Genomic DNA, 24,093 nt, shown 5'->3' on the forward strand with positions numbered 1-24,093 from the left:
AGTCAAAAGGCCCAAAACTCCAAGTTGAAGTCAAAGTCCACAAGTCCCAAGAAGCCATCCTCCAAAGAAGAAGTCCAAAGGAGAAGATACCAAGGAGCAGAGACTCCAAAGAAAAACTCCCAAGGAGAAGCCTCCAGGAGAAGTCTCTTAGACAGGAAGTTCAGGACTTTTTATAGTCCTTTTTCCACTTTACTTCTTGTCCCTTCCCCACTTTACAGGAACCAATCATTCAATTTGCCTAGCACTCCCTGTTGGGGGGGGGAATATGGGGGGAGGCAGCAGCCTCTGGAGTTGTCACCCACTCTAGCAAGTGACTTGTGAACTCTACTTAGTGACTGGTAGGTACTAAGTAGGGGTACTTAAGTTTTATATTGATTAACTTAAAAGTCAGCTGACAGACAAAAAGAGCTTGATTCACTCTTCACAATCCCCCCTATGATTCTTTGGGAGACTAGTTTCCCCAATGAATCATTTAACATAACCAGCTTATACCTTTAAAGATCTTCTAGCTTAAGATGCACACAATATCATACTTTCTAAGAGGAAATTACAATAGTTGGAGATAAGAGGAAAATAAAAGAGAAAGAGCAAAACAAATGTTTGCCAGGTGCATTACAAAAAAGCCAATTAGGGGGCAGTCCTCTATAAGAATGACATTAGAAAATAAGTATTGTTTTATTAGTTTAAATAAGAAGTAGAGAAGCTGGCTTGAGGAAGAATTGGAGTTTCAAATAGAGCTGAGAGAGAGTGTTAATTTCAACTGTTGGCAGTTGTAACTGTTATTTTACGACAGTTACATGCTCTTGGATTGGCATTCTTGCAGTTGGCCTCTGGCAGTTGACAGAGCCACATACAAGGACTTTTCTCCCTCAGGGCTAGAGAAGGTAACATCTTTGCCTCTCTCTATCACTGTCTGAATGAAAGACTTGAAGGAGTAGAGTGTTTTCTTTTTCCAACTTGGGAAACACTGTTCATTTATCTGTTACTGTGTATAGATTGGTTAAACTCTGATAAGACCAAAGAAAATCTGGGCTTTGGTTTGGACTCTGAGTCTGTTAAGGCTCAGAGTCCTAACCTGATTCTTGTTGAGTCTCAACCAGCTAACCTTGGCTATCCTTATAACTTAAAGGCGAAGTTAAGAATTATAGTGATAGTTTTAGTTAGGATAGTATAAAATTTTGTTAGATCAGGGAAGATTAGCATAGCCTATGGAGAAGCCCAGGAGAAGCAGTTCCTTGCAGAATCTGGGAGTTTATTTGGGTGGAGTTAGAATCCCTTAGAATTAGAACTCTTTTTACCCTTATGTATTTTTTAAATAAAATTTTTAATTTTCTATACAAGAGTCTCTTTAGCATTCCTTGCAGCTGACCCTGAAGGGAAGTTCATCTTTGAGCTCTACTTCACTTTACCACTGAAGATTCTTTTGATAACATCTATCAAAAGTATCAGAATCAATTTTGAACCTTTATTTTCCTCCTATCTGGCTCACATATTTTTTTTTCACACACCTTTGGCATAAGAGTTTACATTCAGAATAAATGTGTTCAATCCCCTTCAGTTCAATCAATCATATCCCAAAGTTCATTCTGGATCTTCTGATGCAGTGTAGGTTTCTTTATGTCACTTTCTTCAAACAGTTCACTTTCTTGATTCAAGGAATTAGTGAGCTTCTTTTCCTGAATTTTTTCTCAAAAAAATTTAAGTCTTGGATTTTATGAATATTATACAAAGTCAAGCCCAAGGACTGATTCATTTATTCTACATTGGTGAGCCAGGCTAAAGGGAGATTCTTGGAGGATGGAGCATTCTACACTGGAGAGGCTTGCTGGGTGAGTGACTCAGGCTGAAGGAAGAGGCTTGCATTGCTGGACTTCTGACTGACAACTACCATGACTTCCACATGGAGATGGGGACTTGAGGGAGCCCTTGCCAGGGGCCGAACCAGACTTCACCGGATCAGCACTTAGGCTGGTAGGCCAGACAATTCTCTTCTTCCTTTCTACATTTTCCACTTTAATATCACTATCTTGTTATAAATAAAAGCTACTGACAGTTTTTTCTGACTTAAGGGTTAATATTTTATAAATGATGACCACAATCTTACTTTTATAACTCTCACACTTAGTCAAATCTAATTTTAAATCTTACACTGTCAAATGATTCAATTTCAGAAACAGACTTTGTAACTTGAAATGATATAAAAGAAGAGACATTACTATTTACTTTGCTACTGTACCCTAAAGAACACTGGTTCTTTCTGTGTGACAGCTGAAACCATGTTGTATACATACATATCATGTATATTTGTTGTCTCCTCTCATAAAATGTAACTTCCTTAAATGAAGGAATTGTCATACTTTACTATTTGTGTTTTAGCACAATGCTTTGCAGATTTAGTGCTTAATAAGGACTCTTTCATTGATTCAAACTCAAAAATTCTATGACTATATTTTAGAGAATCATTTCTTCCATTAATATAACATATCTCCCTATTCCTTTAGTTCCACCACCTCTTTATGTTCTCTTCTCCAAGATGATACTGTTGAATCATAGAGTCCTCTGAAGACATCAACTCAACCCATGCCTGTACAATAATCTCCCTAAAATTTTCCTAGGTGGCAATCTAGTCTTTGCTTAAAGAGATGAAGTCCCTAACGTTCCCCTGAGAAAGCAGTCCTGAATTCCTAAGTGATCCTGTTTTACTCTGGGAAGGAAAGGCTTTCCTTACATTAAGTCCAAAATTACTTCTCTACAATTTCAACTCTTTGCTCTCTGAGACCAAGCAGAACAAATTCATTTGCACCCCCACAGATATTGATAATTTTCAGTTGTTTCAGATGAGTCTAACTCTTCATGACCCCATTTGGGGTTTTCTTGGCAAAGATATTAGAGTGGTTTGCCATTCTCTTCTCTAGTTTATTTATAAAATGATATAATTTGATAATATATAATGTAATATAACATAATGATATAAGGTGAATAAACTGAAACAGGGTTTAGTGACTCATCCTGGTCATATATCTATTAAGTGTCTGAGGTAGGATTTGAACTCACTAAAATGAGTCTTCCTCATCCCAAGGCCAGTATTCTATTTACTGTGCCACCTAGCTGCCCCCCATACTCCACTGCAAATACTTGATGACAGTCTTATACCCTGCTCCTCCTTTGCTTCTTCAGTTCCTTCAACCAATTCATATATGAAATGGTCTTGAATCCCTTCACTATTCAGATTGTTCTGCTATAGAATACATTGTAGCTTATAAATATGCAAAGCAGAATTGAGCAACTGACGAATTTACATTTATCCCCATCAATTTTTACATTTTATTTCTTTCCATATTCTAGTCCAGTGATGGGCAAACTACAGCCCACAGGCCAGATGTGGCTCCCTGAAATGTTCTATACGGCAGTATGACATTATTCCTAATCTGATGAATACAATGAGTAGGATACAATACAATGAAACTTTGAAAGAGTTGGCTTAGAAACAGACTGACAGATGAGCATTTCCTTTCCTTTGGCCCCCTCTTTAAAAAGTTTGCCCATCACTGTTCTAGTCTATCAAGATCTTTTGAGATCCTACCATTAAACATACTAACTAGCCCTCCCAATATTATGTTTTCTGAATAATTTATAATGATGCTGTCTATACATTTATCTAAGGCACTGATGAAAATATTAAGTAACAAAGGTGCAGAAATAGATCCTGAAGGTACTAAAAGAAGTAAAATACTCCAAAATATCAAATACCAGCAAAGCCTCAAATCAAATACAGTTTGATCATAAATTCAATCAGAACTTCTAAAAGAGATGAAGCAAGAGTCACAAAAAGAATTTTTAAAAATATTTTATCAGTGAAATGGGAAAGCTAGAGGGAAAAATAGAAAAGAAATGAGAGCTATGCAAGAAAGTATTGGAAAGGAAACTAGCTTGGATCAATAGCTACAAAACCTTGTCTAAGCAATGAGCCCCCTGAAAATTAGAATGGATCATGTAGAAGCCAATGAGTCTATGAAAAAATATTAAAACAAGGGCAAAAAGAAAGGAAAAAATAGGAGACAATCTAAGTGTCTTAGAGCAAAAACAAGTTAATCTTGAAAACAAATTTAGGAGAAAATTTTAAGAAGAAAAAAAAAGTCTAGACTTATTTCAAGAAATCCTAGAAGTAAATGATGTAGATCTCTTGGAACCAAAGTGGAAATAGAATCCTTTTGACACCTCCTGAAGAAATCTCCAAATAAAAACTCCATAAAATATAATATTCAAAATCCAGAGCTTTGAATTCAAAAAAAGAAAAAGGGAGGCAAGTAACCAGAAAGAACTTAAGTATCAAGGAGTCACAATTACAATTACACATGATTTAGAAGCCACCACTATGAAGATAACAGAGAGCTTGGAATGCACTATTCCAGAAGGCATAGGATATAGGCTTATAGCCAAGAATAATTTGCCCAGCAAAACTAAGTATAATCCAGTGAGGGAATGGGGGGATAGGGAGTGGAGAAAGAATGAATTTTGATGAAATAGAAGACTTCCAAACACTTCTTGTGAAAAAAACAGAGCTGCAGAGAAACTTTGAAGTTCAAAAACAGAAATTGAGAAAAATGAAAAGGTAAACAGAAATGAACAATGATAAAAAATGAAATAAAGATAAACTACTTATATTCTAAAATAGAGAGGTAATACATATAACTCCTTTGAACTGTCTCATCATCAGGATTGATTGAGGGAGTGTAATTAGGCAGGGCTTGGGAATAGTTCTATTGTCTTGAACTTAAGAAAACAATATTTGGAAGGTAGGGGGAAAGGATTACTCATGGTGGGGTAATGGGAGGAGAAAGGAAAGAAAGTTAGGAAAAATCATTCCACATAAACATTAGGGTACAGAAGTAGAAATCTATGCAATCAAGGAGGAGGATGGGGGAACATATGATATTTTAATTTCATTCTCAGCTGAACTGGTCAGTGGAGGGAAGACTAGATACACAAACAGAATTGGGTACAGCAATACATACTGACAATGAAACATGCTATACACCTCCAGACAGAGATGTGAAGATCTCAGAGTGCAGAATGAAATATATTTTGGGGGGACATGGACAATGCAGAAATATATTTTTCTCAAGTAGACATATTTGTAACAGTTTTGGTTTTCTTTAGTTCTTAAGTTGGGTAAGAATAGGAATTGGTGTGGGAAATAGAAAAGGCAGGTTTTTGTTTATTAAAAATACATAATTTTTTAAAATACATAGAAGAGAAAGAATTTCAGAAGGGGATACAATAAAAAGGGCATTTTGTTATGTTAAGTTTAATACTTAAAAAATGCATAACAGAAATTCAAAGTAACTACAATTTTCTTCTGTGTTCTACTCATATCTGTTGGTATTCAATTAAGTTCACAATAAAAAAGGAAAAATATATTTAAAACAATCATAATGAATCTTGAATAATAAAAAACTAAAAATAATAATGCCCTATTTTTCAAAATCAAAATGCGTATCAGTATTCCAATTTTATTTTGAACGATTTGGAAAAGTTTATTGATGTCAAACAATTACTTCCTGGTATAGCTTCTTTAAAAAATAACAACAGCAGAAGACTTTCGGGAAGTTAGTGGTTTGGACTACTAATCGATAGTGTGAATGATATAATTCATTTCAACACTTTGGAATGGATGAATCATGCTGAGAGGTATCGCTATTACTGTAAGCTTCAGGAAGGGAATTTTTATTAAGATTTGGGGGGGAGGCTGTAGTTTTGTTAGGTTTTTCTGTTTGTTTTTTGGCAAAAAAGAGGAAGTTAGCTTGAAATAGCCTAAAGGAAAGAGTTGAGAAATATGTTTCAAGGCTTTGAGTGGGTATGTATTAAAATGAAAAGGCAGAAGCATAGCCCATAATGAAAGATAGGAAGCAGAATGAAAGGAAAAGAAGTCTCATAATGAAATATCAAAATCCAAGAATTTACCCAGTCAAATGATTTTAAAAGTTAAAAACAAAAACTTGAAGTGCTATCCACAGGATTAATGAAAAGAATTTTTCCAAGTAAAAGTTGGGAGTTGAAGAATGAACAACCATAAACTTAAAATAAATATAAATAGCCATATAATAAAGATATATTGTTTGTATTGTCACCTCTACTTCCTTAGCTATATTTCCTCAAGCTTTATAAAGGGCAAGTGCCATTTTTCTGGAAGAAACATACTGGTCTGAGGCCTTGCAGATATTTTGGGGGGGTGGGATCACACCCCATTTCCCCTAAATTTGCTGTAGGAATCCATATCAAAGTTTGAACTATTGTTATATAAAAGCCTAAGAGCTGTATTACAGCTGTGATGAAATTGTCTGATGCAATTCAAAGTTTGGTCACACTACAAATTAACATTTTCTTAAAAGAAACTTAAATCCCTTGTTGTTGGCCATCTCTTATCATTCTTGCTACATGTCCATTGCATACACACAAGTTGGAAATAATTAGGTGAAATTGTAGCCATAGTCAAAAAATTATGTAGATAGGAGTGATTTTACTTGGTAGGAGAGTCAACTTTCTTGAGGTGGGAAAGACCTGGAATTAATTCCTTTCACATATACTCATTGTGTGATCCTGGGCAAGTCACTTAACTCTTTGTGCTCCTACACAACACTCTAAAACTTTAAAAAAGTTGCTGATCTCTATCGGTAGATGTTTCTTCAATAGCAGTTCCCTACTGCCATGCCTGAAAACAAAAATTTAGACCTCACTCAAAAAAGAAGTTATTTTTCATAGCTTATCTGTGGTAATGTGCTAATGAGAAAGTATTATTAAGATGAAAGATAATCAGTTTCCTTAATCCTTCACCCCTAAGATCTCACCTTGTTCTGGAGATAACTTATAGGAATTTGGGATGCTTTTATATTCATTTTGTTACCTGCCCTTGCTTCCATTCATAACAGAAGTGAGAAAGCAGACAATAAAATATTTTTATATTGTTCTGGAGACAGTGTACCCCAATCACCACTTCTTCTTGGGTCTAATGAATAAGTATGATGGGAAGAAATGTGGTGTAATGCAAAGAGCACTAGACTGAGAATCAAAGAGACCTGATCTATGCTCCTAATTCTGCTGCTTACCTAGTTATGTTAATATGGACAAGTCATTTAACTTCTTGAGGCTACCATTTTTTTAATATATAAAATGACAGGATCAGCATAGATGGCTTGGCAGAGGATCTAGAAAACTAGCTTTACAGACAAGAATTCCTGAATTCAAGATGAGAACCTATGACCCCTACTGGCTATGTGGTCTCAGGCACTTCATTTAAATTCTTGGTGCTCTCAGCCAACTCAATAAAACTCTTAAGTCTTAGTATCTCTATCTTCCTCTTCTACAGCCACCTCCAATCTAGAGAAATTTCTACCTGGTGCCTACTCTCTTAACTGGTGACTGCTTTTCCAGTACCACTGTTTAGGAAAACTCCTGCCATGCTTTACTTCAATCCCACCTAACCAACCTTCTCTTCCTGGTCAGTTGTTTTGCCCCTTTGAGAGTATTCTTTCTTCTTTATTATTAAGCACTTTCTATGTGCCAGGCATTGTGCTAAGTGCAGGATCTCACAGTCTGTTGGGGGAATCAACATATAAACAAGGTGTATATGGGATAAATTGGAGATCATCACCGGAGGGAAGGCATTAAGCGAGATCAGAAAAAAGATTCTTACTGAAAGTAGAACTTAGCTGTATGTGTGACTTAAAAAAGGAAATAGGTCAGTTATGTAGTGAGAGTGAGGGGTTGACAGAATGATAGCTTACATGCTGCACTGGTATTATGGTATATAAAAGAATTAGAGGAACGCTTCTAACATGTTGGGGATATTCTCCATAATGAACTTTTGGAAAAACATAGGCAAGAATTCCACAGGATCAGAAGGCATGGATGGCTTGTAATCTGCAACTGTAACCACATCAATGAAATCACAGATCCATAGAAAAATCCCTCAGGATATGACTGTTCAAAAAGTAGCTCCTGGCCATTGTTTATTTCTCATTTTCCCCCTAGCATCATTATTTAATAGTTTGTTGATACTTCCTGCTTCTTCTTCCTGTTCCAGATGTTTGGACATTTCCATATTTATTAACACCTTCATCAGACTAAAGGAGCAGGGGAAGGGAGAACAGACATTCACTGGGTAGGGAGACATAATTAACTAAATTAAGGTTTTGAGGTCGTCTGTGGATTGTATGTAGCTATCCTGTCTTTCTATCCAATCCACCACCATTCTAGAGTAGCAATTCACGAAAGTAAATATTTAATAAATCCTTTGAGTCTTTAAATTTGTTAAATAGTTCTTAGATTTTGGAATTCCTTGGAAATGCAAAAGCATGACAACTATGGAGATGCTTCTAGTTATAAATTTAATTTTTGATTGGGCAGTGCTTTTTTATTACACGAAGTTATTGGGAAACTCTTTAATTATATCAAAAAGAGTCTCTTTGTTTTAGGCATTTAAGGCAACCTCAAAGAATGGCTAGGAAAGAAACTACCATAGTGATATATGGGGTAAATGAGATCAATTATAATACAATATAAAGAACTCTGAACTGAAAGCTAACCAGGAGATCTGCATTTGATCTCTAAGCACTGCCTTAATTTTCTATATGGTCTTGAACAAATCTCTTAACCTCTTACAGACCTCAATTTCCTTATCTGTAAAATGAGGGTGTTGGATTTAGATAAATCTTGAACATTCCTTCCAGCTCTAAAACTCCATAACCTACAACCTAAAGTCCTAGCATAAATATATAATTCTGGTCTTCAAAAATCTCAATAGAAGAAAAGGAGATGTTAGAGTAGAAGAAAAAATTGATCCACAGTGGAACTAATATATTTGTAATATTGTAGTTAATAGAATGCCAGTCTAGGAGTAAGGAAAACTTGGGTTCAAGTACTGCCTCATTTTGGTACATATTCATAATAGTCAGTATTGACACAGCACTCAAAGGTTTACAAAGCGCTCTATAAACATCGTCTCATTTTATTCTCATAAGATGTAGGTCTTATTATTGTCTCCATTTTACAGATAAAGAACCTGAGGCAGACAAAGGTTAAATGATTTGCCTAGGGTCACACAGCTGGAAGATTTGAATTTAGCGCCCCAGTGCACTAAAGCACCAGGCCTGGAATTAGGAAGACCTGAGTTCTAATGTGACCTCAGACACTTAATAGCTATGTGAGTCTGGGCAAGTACTTAATTCTTTTTGCCTCAGCTTCCCCATCTATAAAATGAGCAGGAGAAGGAAATGGAAAACCACTCTAGAATCTTTGCCAAGAAAACTCTAAATAGGGTCATGAAGAGTGGGACATGATTGAAATGACTCAACGACAACAACAACTTCCTGACTTCAGATTCAACACTATTTGCTATCCCATCTAACTGCTAAATATTGAACATGTGGCTCTGCAACAAATCACTTAATGTCTCAGTGACCTAGACAAAAATCTCTATGGCTATAAGATAGTCTATAAAACAATGACTGCCAAGTAGTAGGTACTTAGCATGGTGCCTGACACACAGTAAAATGCCTTTTTTTTTTTTTAAACCCTTAACTTCGGTGTATTGTCTCATAGGTGGAAGAGTGGTAAGGGTGGGCAATGGGGGTCAAGTGACTTGCCCAGGGTCACACAGCTGGGAAGTGGCTGAGGCCAGATTTGAACCTAGGACCTCCTGTCTCTAGGCCTGACTCTCAATCTACTGAATAAAATGCTTTTTTAAATACTTGGTGGTTGACTTACTAATAAATGCATGTTCATTTGACAACTATAAATTGCAGTGGAATTGCTGATCTGTATAAATGAAAGAAATTTTCACACTGGGAATTCCCTACAAAAGTGAAATCACAGGCCTAAACCAACACAACAATTATACAAGAACAAATGGGAAAATCCCTCCCTTACCTATTAGAGAATTATAATACTTAGGTCAGTTGTAATCCGAAAAGAAACTAAGGAATTCCAACACTAAATTAACTAAGGGGGCTAAGCATATGATGACCAAGGTAATTTGTCTTGGAATAATAGTCAAAATTACCTGAGAATTCATACCTGAATTCACTGTAATTTTTCAAGGAGATTTGCAATTTTAAAAATAGTTCATTGATGGAAATGTTGTCAAGAAAAGATTTATAGAGAAAGAATGTTATCCACATCCAGAGAAAGAATTGTGGGAGTAGAAACACAGAAGAAAAACATTTCCTTGATCACATGGGTTGATGGCGATATGATTGAGAATGTAGACTCTAAATGATCACTCTACTACAAATATTAATAATATGGAAATAGGTCTTGATAGATGATGCATGTGAAACCCAGTTGACTTGCTCATTGGCTACAGGGTGAGAAAGGGAGGAGGGAGGGAAAGGAGTATGAATCATGGAACCATGGAAAAATATTCTAAATTAAACAAATAAATAAAAAGATAAAATTTAAAAAAAGATTCATAGAAGGTGGCACATAAAGAGGAAAAAATAGACAAGTTTATAATGTTTGTAGAGCTTCATCATCTCCTAGGCTGACATCATATATTGAATACATACAAGAACATTTTAAAATCTGGAAGTTGTATTTCAAAATAACAAACATCAGAATATTTGTAATAATAATAATACTAATAGCCAAAACACAGATCACTTTAAAAGTTACAAAATGCTTTACGTTTATTATTTTATTTAGAACTTTGGTTTCTGAATAATTCCAGCTTCCATGTAAGGTCTGTGTTATATATAAGTTTAGATTTTTTTAAAGAATTTTTTTTTTTGGAGATGGTTTAAATAAGTTCAAAAAAGCTCTCTAAAATGGCAAATAATGTAAAGGTGGAATAGAAGGTCCTAGAAAAGGAAATCACAAAGAATAGTAATTTTGGAAAGAAAAACTTTAAGACAACAGATCAACATAATATTGTACACATGAACTCATAATTAATTCTGGTTCCTAACACAAACCAGGAACATTTTCAATAAAACAAGAAAATACTCTAAAAGTACAAAAAGGAAATGTTTTTGCTTCAAGGTACATTTCCTCTATTTAGTAAAAAGCACACTAGCATAGAATTAGGATTCAGATCATTATCATCAGGAAGAGAATGGTACATTCTGATAAAGATCTGAGACTTTGGTGGGTAAAAACTACATATCCTACTCTTTGAGAAATCCAGAATTCATGTCCTTTACCATGTCCTTTATGGGATGCAAGAAGAACTACGCAATCTTAAATATTTGGTGGATTTTTTTTTTCTTTTGAAACCTCTAGAATACAATGAGAAAGAAGGATACTAACTGAAGTGACAGCCCTACATGGTCTTACAACATGACTTCCTATGTCTACATACAAGAACATTCTTAAACCCTACAAAACTGTTTTATAATAAAACAGAAGGGATGCTTTCCTAGTGATTTTGCTATTTCTACATTGATATACCTGGATTTTTTTCTGAGTCTGGGTCAAAAACAGGGAAACTTATCAACAGCCTACTGTCTAAAAGCAATAAGCAATATCAATTCACTGGCTGTTAAGCTATGTCTCTACAACTGAGATTAAATTTTTTTAAAATGTTCATGTCTTCAAGGCTCTTAGGCAATTGTTTTATTTACAAAGAATAATTAGACATTTACCAAGCATATACCCCCAGAGAGATAAAAGAAAGGGGAAAAGAATCTCTAGTTACCAAATATCAAACTGGAAACTAAGTGCCTATCAACTAGGGAATAACTGAACAAATTGGGATATCCATAAGAAATTATGAAAAGAAGAATTTCTGAAAAACAAAGGATGATTTGCATTCATTGGAATAGAATAAAGTGAGTAGAACTAGGAGAATAATTTAGAGTATAACAACATTGTAAAAATGAACAATTATGAAAGACTCAATTACTCTGATCAAGAATAGGAAAGGAAAAGACCCTATATTTTCTAAAATATTTATAGCACTCTGTGGTGGCAAAAGATTGGAAACTGAGAGGATGCCCATCAGTTGATGAATGACTGAACAAGTTGTGGCACATGATTGTAATGGAATACTACTGTGCCACTGATCAACCCTGATTCCAGAGGACCAACAACAAAGAATGCTACCTATCTCCTGACAGAGAGTTGATGGACTCGAGCTGTAGAATTAGGCGGAAATAATTGGACATGGTGTAGGAATTTGTTGGGTTTTTTGATGCTATATATTTGTTTCAAGGGCTGTTTTCCTTTTGACTTTTTTCCAATGGAAAAGTAGAGAAGGGAGAGAAAATAAATCTTTTTAATTGAAAAAATTACTTGAAAGCTTATTAGGTATAATTTTACTACAAAAATTTATTGGAGCAATTTTGATGTGCTACTAGTAGTACCAGATTTCAAACTGTATTACAAGGCATTAATTATCAAAACTATTTGATGCTAGCTAAGAAATAGAAAGGTAGATTAGTGGAACAGAACAGACATATAACAAACAGTAGTAAAAGATTATAGTAACCATATATATATATATATATATGACAAAAGTAAAGACCCATGTTTTGGGGGAAAGAATTCACTATTTGTTAAAAATTGTTAGGAAAACTGGGAAGAAGTTTGGAAGAAATTAGGTATACAATAAAATCTTACATGATTACCAAGATTTACCAAGATAAGATAAAAATGAATAAAGAAAAGGAGATATCCTATGGTGTGTAGAAAAATATACGCAAATTAGAGAGAAATATATGCAAATTTCCAGAGAAAGAACAGACAAATAGAAACAGGAAGGACATAGTTTATATGTACATTTTTTTTTTTTGTAAACTAATGCTCTCACTAGGGCAGGGAGGATAGGACGGAAGGGAGATTCCTTGGGATTTTGATGTAATAACAAATACTTTTTTTAAATTTTGATAGGTTAATTGGCAAAATTATGAGTTGCAACTGCTCTATCCAGAGGTTCTCAGTCAACTGGCTGGTGACTTCTATAAAACATCATCACCTCAAGTTTCCATTGTCATTTTTTTTCATCTTCCCCTCCCCATCTTTTAGCTGCTCCCAATTCTCTTCTCTTTCTACCTGCACTTCTCACTATTTTCTGTTTTCTAACATTCAGCATAGCAATTACCTACATCCAATGCTATTTAGAGAAAAGACACCACCATGTAAAGCTCCGAAAGGAGTAAACGAAGCTGTGTTGCTTTAACAGATTGCTCTCTAAAATACACTTTTTCTTGAGTCGTGCCATCAACTGCCTCTAACTTTTCATTATACCATTAAAATGTTCGTATTCCTTCAGAACATTCATTTATGTGTTCTATATATTCTAAGATAGGTAGAACGGAAAGATTACTTACTTTTGTTCAACATAAAGAGGGTCAAAGAACTCAGTTGTGATTTTGTTTGCATAGAGGGAGCAGCCCGTCATAGAACATAGACCTAAAATATTCCAGAAATGACTAAATTAACATAAGAATTGGCACAATAATTTTACTACATATATGGATTACATAAAAATTTAATATTTACCTGAAAGTATGAATACAATTCCAGCCAAGCAAGCAATTTTAGCTTTAGCTTTATCTGAACCTCCAACTTTTGTACACTTCATTCCAAACAGTGCAAATATGGAAGCAAAAAATCCCAGACTGACAGCAGCAATCATCAGTCCTCTGCATGCTTGGATGTAACCTGCAATTATAATATGACATTTTAAAAATTACAACAATATATGTTATTTTGGAGAGGTAAATCCTCCCTTTATAATGTCCCATTTTGAGTCATTCTATTTTGTCTTCTGGAAAAATAACTGAAATAGTTAAAATTCCATCATTTTGGTCTTATGGTGAGAGTAGAAACTAGAAATGCTCTTTTCAATACCACACCCTGAAACTCTTCCTCAAACTTATTCATGATCTTTCTGGCATATGAAGGTTTTAACTATGGTGTTTACGCCCCAGAGAGAACTAATTGTTGTAAGACTTCTTTAATTAAGACCAGTTGAAAGGCATTTGACTTGGACAAGGGTTGAGTTCTAGACAGAAATATTATTTGATTACCTTCACACAGATAGAGTAACTTGAAATTAAAGTTTTTTTTGTTTAGCAGGAGTTCTTAGGGAATCTGTTTTGAATAATAGATGATAATAATCTAGAATTAATTCATCAATAGTTTACGTTATCCTAGGATGTAGAGTGTTAAGAGACCTAGAAATTATATAGTCCAGGCCTGGGCTTTTTATAAATGAAGAAATGGACACCTGCAGAGACTAGGTGACTTGTCCAAAGTAGTAACTTTGGCACATGAATGTGTATTTCAAAGTGCTTGGGAAAAGCTTGAAAGTATTTTGTTCTCCTAATAAGTAATTTCATTATTTAAGCTTAAATCTTGCTTATAATATTAATTTGCTTTTCAAACCCATTCTTCATAGCTAAAACAAAAAAAATAACTGGGCTTTGTGCAAATTATTTTTAAAAGCCTAGTTAATAGCATATTAATTATTGAAGTTTTCTTGTTGAATGTTATTGAACCTACAACAAAGAACAGTGTCTTATGAGAAGTAGATACTCAATTATTTGTTTTTAAAAATGAGTGGATGAACACTCATCAATAAAGTCTATAAGTGGAGTATTGTAACATTTATTTTCAATTAAATTATTCCAAGAATCACTAAACCTTGACTTTTCTCTCCTTCCTGTTAGAAGTTTGTACTGAATTCAGGAGCCGGGAATTTTCCTATTGTGAAAATTGTGGACTGAATAAAAGCTTAAGTATCAGCTTCAGAATATTTAAGTATTAGGCCAATTCCACATACGTTTATGTGAACAATACATAAGTGCTAAGGCTGGAAGATAAGGACTAAGTGCTGGGAGATAAAAATAAATAAGATGTGAACCAATTATGATTAGAACAATCTTTCAAAGGTGATAGACATAAAGTTGGAGATACTATTAAAAACTTTATATCAGTTCAGGGACATAAATTCTTCTAAAGAAACAAAAAATGTCAGGACCACTGAAATGCAAATTCTTGTTCAAGTCTTAGTGGATTTCATTTTCTAGGGAAGGTGCTTTTATGAATAGTGAATCTAATTTCTCCTCCATGCTGATATGAATGAAATCCAAATTCTTTATGCAAACTGTATTTTTGCTTTCTAAGGTATTCCAAATAAAAATTGTCTCCTCAAATGGAAAGAAGCATATATTTTTATTGTATTACAAAATGTGTTTTCTTTTTTTTAAAACCTTACCTTTGGTCTTAGAAGCAATACAAAGTGTCAGTTCCAAGACAGAAGAGTAGTAAGGGCTAGGCAATTGGAGTTAAAGTGAAGTGCCCAGAGTCACGCAGCAAAGAGGTATCTGAGGCCAGTTTGGAACCCAAGTTCCCCTTACCCCAGGCCTACTCTCAACCCACTGAGCCACCTAGTTGCCCCTTAAAATGTATTTTGAAAGATATCAGATATCTTGGGTTTTTGTTTATATGAATTTTATTTTATAGTTTATGAAGTTATCTTCCTTTCCTATGATTAAAGAACATTTCTTGCCTCAAAAAAACCCAACAAGCCGACAAAAAACAGTAACCCTTGTGAAAGCAGCATAAAGACAGTGACATTCAGAAAATACAGTTAACTCAGGGAAATTTGGATCCCAATCATTATGCTGCAGTTCTACTTGTAACTCTATTGCTAAACAATTAACTAGTTCTATTTTAAATTAATCCTAAAATTTTAAATAAATCCCTAGCTAAGTATCCCTTTACTCCTCCCTTTTCAACAGGATCCCTTTTTCAGACCATGTGGCAGTCTGGGTATTTGGAAGCTAGAATCAGGATCCTCAAGGAGGAAAAAAAATAAGCTTTTAGTAAGCCCTTTTATATGCCAGGCACTACACTATTCATTTTACAACTATGTCAATTCTCACAACAACCTCCATTTTACAGTTGAGAAAACAGAGCCAGACAGAGATGAAGTGGCTTGCCCAGGGTCACCTAACTAGGAAGTGTCTGAAGATGGATTTGAACTCAGATCTTCCTGAATCTATATACAGTGCTCAATTCACTTTATCCACTGGAGCACTTCAGGTTAGATCCAAGAATCCAAGAGATCAGTCGGTAAGAGGACTAGCACATTGTTTAGAAGCAAAGGTTCCACATACATTTATATATATTTTATCATCAAAGAGAACTATGGTTTTAAACTTCTTTGGCTTGCCTTCAATTGCTGTCACTGAACAAATATCAGACTTTAGAACAAGAAAAATGCTAAAAATAAAACTATTCTAGAGAAAGAATTCTTCTTCACTCGGATTTCATTATAAATTGGTAGGGTACATGCAGTTCTAGTTTACAGTTCAATTGTAAGTTCTGTAGTTTGGAAATCAAAATACGTTTCCTATAGAATCTGTGTTATAAATTGTGATTAAATTCTCAGTCTGGGTCCCCAAAGCCCATAGCAGCATAGAACTAGTATAACCAAGAATACTATTATCCATACCTAACCATTTTTATAACAGTATTTCCATGGAAAAGTATGGGCCAAATTTCACTTCAGAACATTAGAGACATCTTTCCTGGCAAATTGCTCTTTTGGTTGTGGGAAGGTGAAGGCAAGAGAACTAACAAAACTGACAGCATCATATCTTCCTATAGTATCTATTAGAGGCTATGTTGCCAGGTGCCTCTGGAGAAGGGGTTCTTAATCAGGGGTCCACAGAGGAGTCCAGGAATAGTGTTTAAGGGGTCTGAGAACTTGAATCAGAAAAAAAAAAGCATACATACTTGCTTTCACAAACTTCTAACTGAAAGTTAGCATTTCCTTCAATTATTTAAAAACATTATTCTCAAAAGAGGTCCATGACACAAAAAAACATTTAAGAAATCCTGCTCTGAGGCTGAGGGACTTATGAGAAAGAAAATTAGCCACATTCAAAGGAAGAACTGTGGGAGGAGAAACACAGAAGAAAAACAACTGCTTGAACATATGGGCTGATGGGGATATTATTGGGGATGTAGACACTAAACAATAACTCTAGTCCAACTATCAATAATATGGAATTGGGTCTTAATCAATGATACATGTAAAACCCATTGGAATTGTGCGTCAGCTAAGAGGGGTTAGGGTAGTTTGGGGGAGAGGGAAAGAACATGAAATATGTAACTAGGGGCAAATATTCAAAATTAAAATGAAAAAATGAAAAAAAGAAATCCTGCTCTGTATTGTGTTAATTCTGTATCTGTATAAATGGAAATATCTTAGGGTCTGGATTGGGCTTTCCACAGGTGGTGGAGATTTCTTGTATAATTTGTTCTGTTCTTTGTAAGAAATGTTTGCAAAATTCAGGTATTCATAAATTAGGCACTGCCTACTTATATATTAAAAGGCATCTTGGAGGCACTATGGACAGGCAGGAAACCTGTCCTGCCTTAGAAACTTGCTTACTCTGTACCCTTGGGCAAGGCATTTAACCTCTCTCTTCCTCAGTTACTTCAACAGTAAATTGAGGATCATAGTACCAACCTCCCTGCGTTATTGTGAGGATCAAATTAGTTAATATTTTAAAGCACTGAGCATAGTGCCTGGCACATAGTAGGTGCTCAATAAGTGCTGGATTCCTTCCATTCTATCAACAGAGCCAATGTTTGCATCATTTATATCCACTGATAAGCATCCATGTAATGATTTCCCTTTTGCAATGTGGGGACCTATAACCTCGCATTTAACACTTCCTGAGGGTAAAACTTATTTCAGATAATACCATCAAACAAAATAGTAGTAAAAACTGGTCAAGGAGGCCATTATTTCTGACAGGCCTAATTTACTGGCACTGTTAATAGCTAATTAACACATTAAGGTGCTGAAGCATGAACATATTTACTCAGAGGTTCTCTAAAGCAAAATTTATAGTTAAATCTCCTAGGAGAAATGGCAAACATTCACAGTAACAAAAATAGATGGCATATACTAATAGCAACATGGCTGAGATTGATTCCTATCTAAAGGTCAAATGGCACTTTGAGAGTAATAGAGTTTAGCAAGATAGCCAGAAATCATTAGCTCACTTAACTAGGAAACAGTTTCAGTTAGTAAAAGTACTGTGACTTGTATCAGTAGATACTGGAAGATGAAAAAACTATGGCCTGATTTCCCCAAAACTTGAAGTTTGAGGCCTTGTAACCAAAATTCAAATTGTGGGTTAAAATGTCATTTGATTTTCATCATCAATCTCTAAAAATTAAAATATTCCACCTGAAGAGAAACCATTAGTAGCACATACATTGGATTTTAGACTCTACAAAAGAGAGATTAGCCTGGACAGTGATTTCATTGGCAGAGGGAATTCTCAGATGAGGAAATTCCTTTTTCTAGTGAAAGTCAGTACCTTGTCCACAATTTAGAATCTCAGAGATTGACTTAGAATATTTGACTTAATTCATGATCATACAACCAGTATGTGTCTGAGATGAGACTCCAATCCAGGTATTCATGGCTCTGAAGTGAGCTCTCTGTCCATTATGTAACAGCATAATGGTGCCTCTCCAGAAAGAAAAAAAATATATACATATATAAAGTTTTAAATGACATGCAGTTTAATGTAATAGATAATTCACCTAAGAGCAGAAATCTTGGGAATATGTCCTGTTTCCAGCATATACTGACCATGTGATCCTGCACATATCACTTAGACTCTAAAAGCTTTAGGCAACTATCTAAGGCTATCAATTGCCGAGAAAGTGTCGTCCTGCCCTTGATGAGAAGTAGTTTCCTCCTCTGGGAATTTCCCCAAACCAATGAATTCATAGATCTAATCTCTTTCCGTGTGATTTTTCTTACATTGACAAATGTGTAACATTTTTGCTGGGAAGGTCTTAAAAAGGAATAGAGCTGAACTACTAAAATCATTTTGTGGGAAAAAAAGGAGGATTTATTTTGGCAATCTGGATCCTTATCACTAGCTCTGAGGTGGCACAAAGCTTTTCTAGGTTTAACCTGCTTTATCTACAAAACTGAGATGAGTTACACAGTCTCGTTAGTCAAAACTCAAAGGTACATCTCCATATATTATATTACTAACTGAAGTAAATTAGTATCATTATCTTTATTAATTAACTTAATAATCTTCTACAAGACTGGAAAAATATGAATAAGGTACCTTTCACTCTTGGATTCTTTCAGGAATCTGCCTTACTTTCCTCATGACAACTGATATAGCTTTTTTTTTTTTTTTTTTTTTAAACCCTTACCTTCCGTCTTGGAGTCAATACTGTGTATTGGCTCCAAGGCAGAAGAGTGGTAAGGGTAGGCAATGGGGGTCAAGTGACTTGCCCAGGGTCACACAGCTGGGAAGTGTCTGAGGCCAGATTTGAACTCAGGAAGATAAATCTTACTGAATTGGAGTTCACTCATATTTATGCACTTATACACTTTGTCAATTGCTGCTTTCTGGACAACATAGCCTTCAGTTTCAACTATAGTACACCATCTTCTGGAGCCTAGATGATGAGAAATTAGGAAGTTGACTGACTCTGACCAGAGATATTTCATTCCTAGGTGACAGAAAAAACCAATTCTTCTGTTGATGAGCAGGGAATAATATCCTGTTTATCCTTTTCCTTCACTTTCCATAGTTAATCAATTGACCAAAACTGGTGATTCTAAATCTATAAGATATCTTAAAATCTGTCACATTCTCTCTCTTTTTCTCCACATACATGGCCAATTCGGATCATTCTCATCTTACCTAGACTACTGTTATAGCCTACTCAAAAGTCTTCCTACTTAACTTCTCCTCTCTCTGATCCTTTTTCCACAGCCCTGACAAAATACTCTTCAATGAATGATCACATTAAAAAATTATCAGTGTTTCCCTATTGTCTCTAGGATAAAATACGAACTTTTTTGCCTAGCATTTAGGTTCTTCCACAATATGGCTCTACCCTACCCATCCAACCATATCTCCTATTGTTCTTTATGATCCAAGTCAAACCAGATCACTAGGTAGATGTTACCCAATCTATCTCTTGCTACTTAATATAGGTTCACACAAACTTGGAATGCACTCCTTCAATTCCCTCTTTAAAAGTCCTTGTTTTCCTTCAGGCACCATCTCCTCAGTGAAGCCTTCCTTGTTGCTCTCAGTGTCTACTGATCTCTACTCTCTCAATTATTTTGTTTTTCTCTCCATTGATAGGTTATAGCACTCCTATTCCCAAGAGAATATAAGTTCTTTGAGAACAGAGGAGACTGGTTTTGTTTTTGCTTATTTTGCATCCTAGTACCTGTAAGTGTTTAGTACATCTTGTACTAAATATACTAAATGTATATGTGTACTTGTATTTCATCAGTATAGAGAGCTCCCAGTGAATTCTTTCTACTAATGTAGATCTGTTAGAATCATCTCACAGGGTTTGTATCTAAATTCTCCTCCTTTCCTCTTAAAGACAATCTATGAATTTCTCTCTATCCCTTATCACTTATCCTTAAGGATCAGCAAAGGTTCTGGAACTTGTTGACTAGAAGAATCACCTGGGGTAATAAGAAGTTAAGTGACTTGCTCTGGAGCACTTCTTTCAAGATGTGTGGGAGTTGGGAATTGAATCCAGATTGTCCCTCTGTGTACACACACACACACACACACACACACACACACACACACACACACACACCCTGCAAACTCAGAAGATCTATTCACTCATCATGATGTCTATAGCCACTTTATAAATGTTCATTGGATAGAAGATTTTTAGCTTTAAGCCTTTATTTCTTTCCTCTTCCCTTCAACTTTCCATTTTTCAGTGATTTTAGAGCAGAAAGGGAAAGTGGCCCAAGTATAGATGTAATTGCCCCTTCTCTTCATTCCACCATTCAACTTTTAAACTTGATTAGTCATCCACTCACCCATTCCATTGCTCCCCTCCCACTGAGAAGGTGAGCATTTCAGCATCCTATCAATAACACTCTGGAGGCTATTATTTCCCTGTCCCCCCCACCCCCTTAAAAGGAAGCTCACACAGCTGGCACGCTAACTCACCTCACAATACAATTAAAACAGAAGAATACTCTCAGGACAGTTACTGTAAATCCCATATTCCTGAATGGTAAACCACAGAAACAAGAGCCTATCTGTTCATCTCATCTGCCTGGATTTGTGTTTTGGATACCAGAGACAATTCAACAGTAGTTCTAGGGAGTAAATATGACCCAGATCATTCCCATTTGAAGGCACCACTCAAATCCTTGTCTCTTTCAGAACAATGCCTATATTTCCTTTGCACTGTGTCCTCTTCAAATACCACATTGAGCAAGAGTTTGCTTTTCAATTATATATATATATACTGAGACAAGTGCAACCTTAGCAGCATCAAAATCTTGTCTCTACTATTTACCCAGCTTTGTAAATAAAAACTTTCAATAATGCAACGAGAGAAAAAGAAAACATCTTAAAGCTAAAAATAGTGTAAAAGTTCCTCTTGGGTCATTGCGGCGACCTAGCTTATGCGATCTAACCCCTTTCTCTTTTCTCTCTAGATCAGAATCCCAATTTCTACTTCAAAAGTGTATTGTTCTCTTCAAGGTTAAACAAAGCCAGCATTATCTGCGACTATCTAACTGTAGCAGACTTTCTGAACTGCTATAAACCAGGGGGGGAATCTAGTCTTATTTATAACTATGTTAGGAAAACCAAAGAAAGTAGTATATTTCAAATAAGAAAATACACACGTACGAAAGATTATCCCACCAAGGAAAAGCTAGCATACTAACCAAAGTAAGGGCTGGGCGGGGGAAGGAGAAAGTGACGCGGGGGGGAGGAGGGGAAGGAAGTATTCTTTCTATGCCAAACTTCTTTGCGCAGCGACTGAGGTTTCAGGAGCAGTAGAATAATAACTAAGCACTTGATGGCTTGGATCGGAATGATCGGTTGGTTTATTGTCTTAAAACTAAAGGAAGTTTTATTTAAATCCAAATGAGTGATTTTATAGTTTTAAAGAAGCACACCTCTTTTTTTTTTTTTTATCTCTCTAATGGATAATTTTTAAAGATCTGACCGAAATCCAAGGACAAATGAGTTTTGCTTTAGATCAATTCCCCCATTTCAGAAATAAGTGGCCAAGGAATGTGCTACGCCTTCAGCAATAGTGAGGGATTTCCAATGCAGGTTGTAACCCGGTTATGTCCCAGTCAATAAATCCTGTGGAGTTAGCTGTTTAAGGACTGCTAGTTCGGGATCACAAACTAATTGTCTGAGCTGGGATTTGAATTTTCGGAAGCTGTCTGCACTTTCATCCCTCTATGCCATGATCCCTCCGCAAAAAAAGAAAGCAAACACTGAGTTCTAAAGGTTGGTGAATCTATAGTTGCTAACTGTACAAGAACAAACTAAGTTTTTATTGGTGGAGCGCCCCTCTACATGAGTGAGTATCCTTAGCAGTGGGAATGCAGCCACAAGAACCACCCCAAGTTTGCAGATCCCTTCTCCCAAACGCCCTCTTTTCTGCTGTGTGTACGAATACAGAATCGCTGAATACTGGAACAGAACAAGAGACCGGTCACCTCAGTCCCTGGTGGCAGCTCCGTGGTGGCAGCATTCCGGAGAGCGCTGCCTGAGCTAGAAGGGGCGGCCCGAGTTGTACACCTGCTGCTTCCCTTCGTCCTGGCTGGCTCACACCTGGAGGCCACACACCTCGCAGCCAAACAAGGGGCACTCTCAACCTACTCGCCCACTTTCCAGAGACCAGGGGCTCTTCACCATGTTTGAGTCGTGGACCCCTCTGACAGCGGGGAGAAGTCTATGGATCCTTTAGCAGAGCGTTTTAAAATAGCTGAAGGAAGTGCTAAATTTCGGTTAAAGGTTAATGAAAATGAAGATCTCAGTCTTTTTTTTTTCCCATCCAAGTTCACGGATTCCCAGAAATCTATCCACGGACCCCAGGTTAAGAACCTATGTTGTAGAACAATCCATTGCGTAGACTCTAAGAAGAGCGAAAAAAACAAACCGAACTCAAAGCTCTCCTCTGTGGGTCCCTCACCTCCTGCCCTACCCTGATGCAATTGCCACATTCTTGTTTCCCAAAGCCTATCCAGCTGGCAAGGCGCTAAAAGTGCTAGGTACGGGAGAGGGCAGCCCATCGGTCTCCGCCCCCAGCTACGGTGTGTGCCCCCTGAGCCCCTGCGCCGCTTTTAGCCACGCGCACCTCCTCCCCGGCTTGCCCAGCTAAATAGATGGACCGCTCTCACCTAGTGGAATGGAGAGAGAGAGAGAGAGAGAGAGAGAGAGAGAGAGAGAGAGAGAGAGAGAGAGAGAGAGAGAGAGAGAGAGAGAGAGAGAGAACATGAGAAAGGGATGTGAGGAAGAAGGAGCTAGGGGAGAGGGCATGCAGAAAGAGGAATAGATGCAGACCGTCCAGAGCCAGCATGGAGGGGAAGTCCTTGCAGTTAGAGACGCCCGTGGAGTCGGTAACACAGGTCTTCCACAGGTTGGCCCAATAGGTGGCGGTGGTGATGACCGTGCCATCGATGGTGGACACCTTCCAGTAGTCGGTGGGTAGAGTGGAGGAGACCAGCACCCAACCCGAGATAGCTACCATGAAGGCGATGATCTCTGAGGCTGTACTCGCCATGCCGCTGGCTGCTGGAGCGCTTCCCGCATCCACTCCCCTACCTAGGACCTCTTCCTTCTATTGCTCCCCACACCTACACCACCACCACCTCGACTCCGCCTCCTTCCAGGGTCCCCTCCTCCAGCAGCCCCAGGGCGCACGCGAATAAAGAGGGTCGAAGAGAGTCCCGAAACTTGAACACACGGCAGCTAGCTAGCTCCAGGGGCGAAGCTACCAGCTCAGTGGAGGGAGCCCCTAGAGTTTGTTTCGCAGCATCCTGTCCCAGCCCTAGCTTTCCCTCCACCCCCAACCCGATCCCGTTTTTCACCGCCCCTTGTTCCCATCCCCTCCCGTCCTCTCTCCTCCTCTTCTTTCCCTCTGCTACTAAGAAGCTTGGCCCTATAGATTAGAATTTTTAAATGAGAAGGAGGAAGAAGAGATGGGGAAAGAAAATTAGAAACTTGACTGTACTGCCGTGCTCCAAAATTCACTCCCACCACTCTTTGATGCTTGAGATTCAGGATATTGCCCTTT

The 24,093-nt window shown here is 36.8% G+C and overlaps 1 protein-coding gene across 3 annotated transcripts in view; it reads right to left on the reverse strand.

Moving 5' to 3' along the window:
* Positions 1 to 24,093, reverse strand: part of CLDN10 (claudin 10) — a 130,234-nt gene that overhangs the window by 15,663 nt on the left and 90,478 nt on the right. For 2 of the 3 annotated variants that reach the window (XM_044670572.1, XM_044670569.1), the window contains exons 2-3: positions 13,498 to 13,659; positions 13,326 to 13,407 (exon numbers count right to left, since the gene is read on the reverse strand). In XM_044670572.1, coding sequence (XP_044526507.1) covers positions 13,326 to 13,407; positions 13,498 to 13,659 — 244 coding nt within the window. Of the gene's footprint in view, positions 1 to 13,325; positions 13,408 to 13,497; positions 13,660 to 23,360; positions 23,581 to 24,093 lie in introns of those variants that run through there. The other variant, XM_044670571.1, reaches the window with a different exon arrangement.

The sequence above is a fragment of the Gracilinanus agilis genome, chromosome 3, assembly GCF_016433145.1.
Source record: "Gracilinanus agilis isolate LMUSP501 chromosome 3, AgileGrace, whole genome shotgun sequence".
Classification (NCBI taxonomy): domain Eukaryota; kingdom Metazoa; phylum Chordata; class Mammalia; order Didelphimorphia; family Didelphidae; genus Gracilinanus; species Gracilinanus agilis.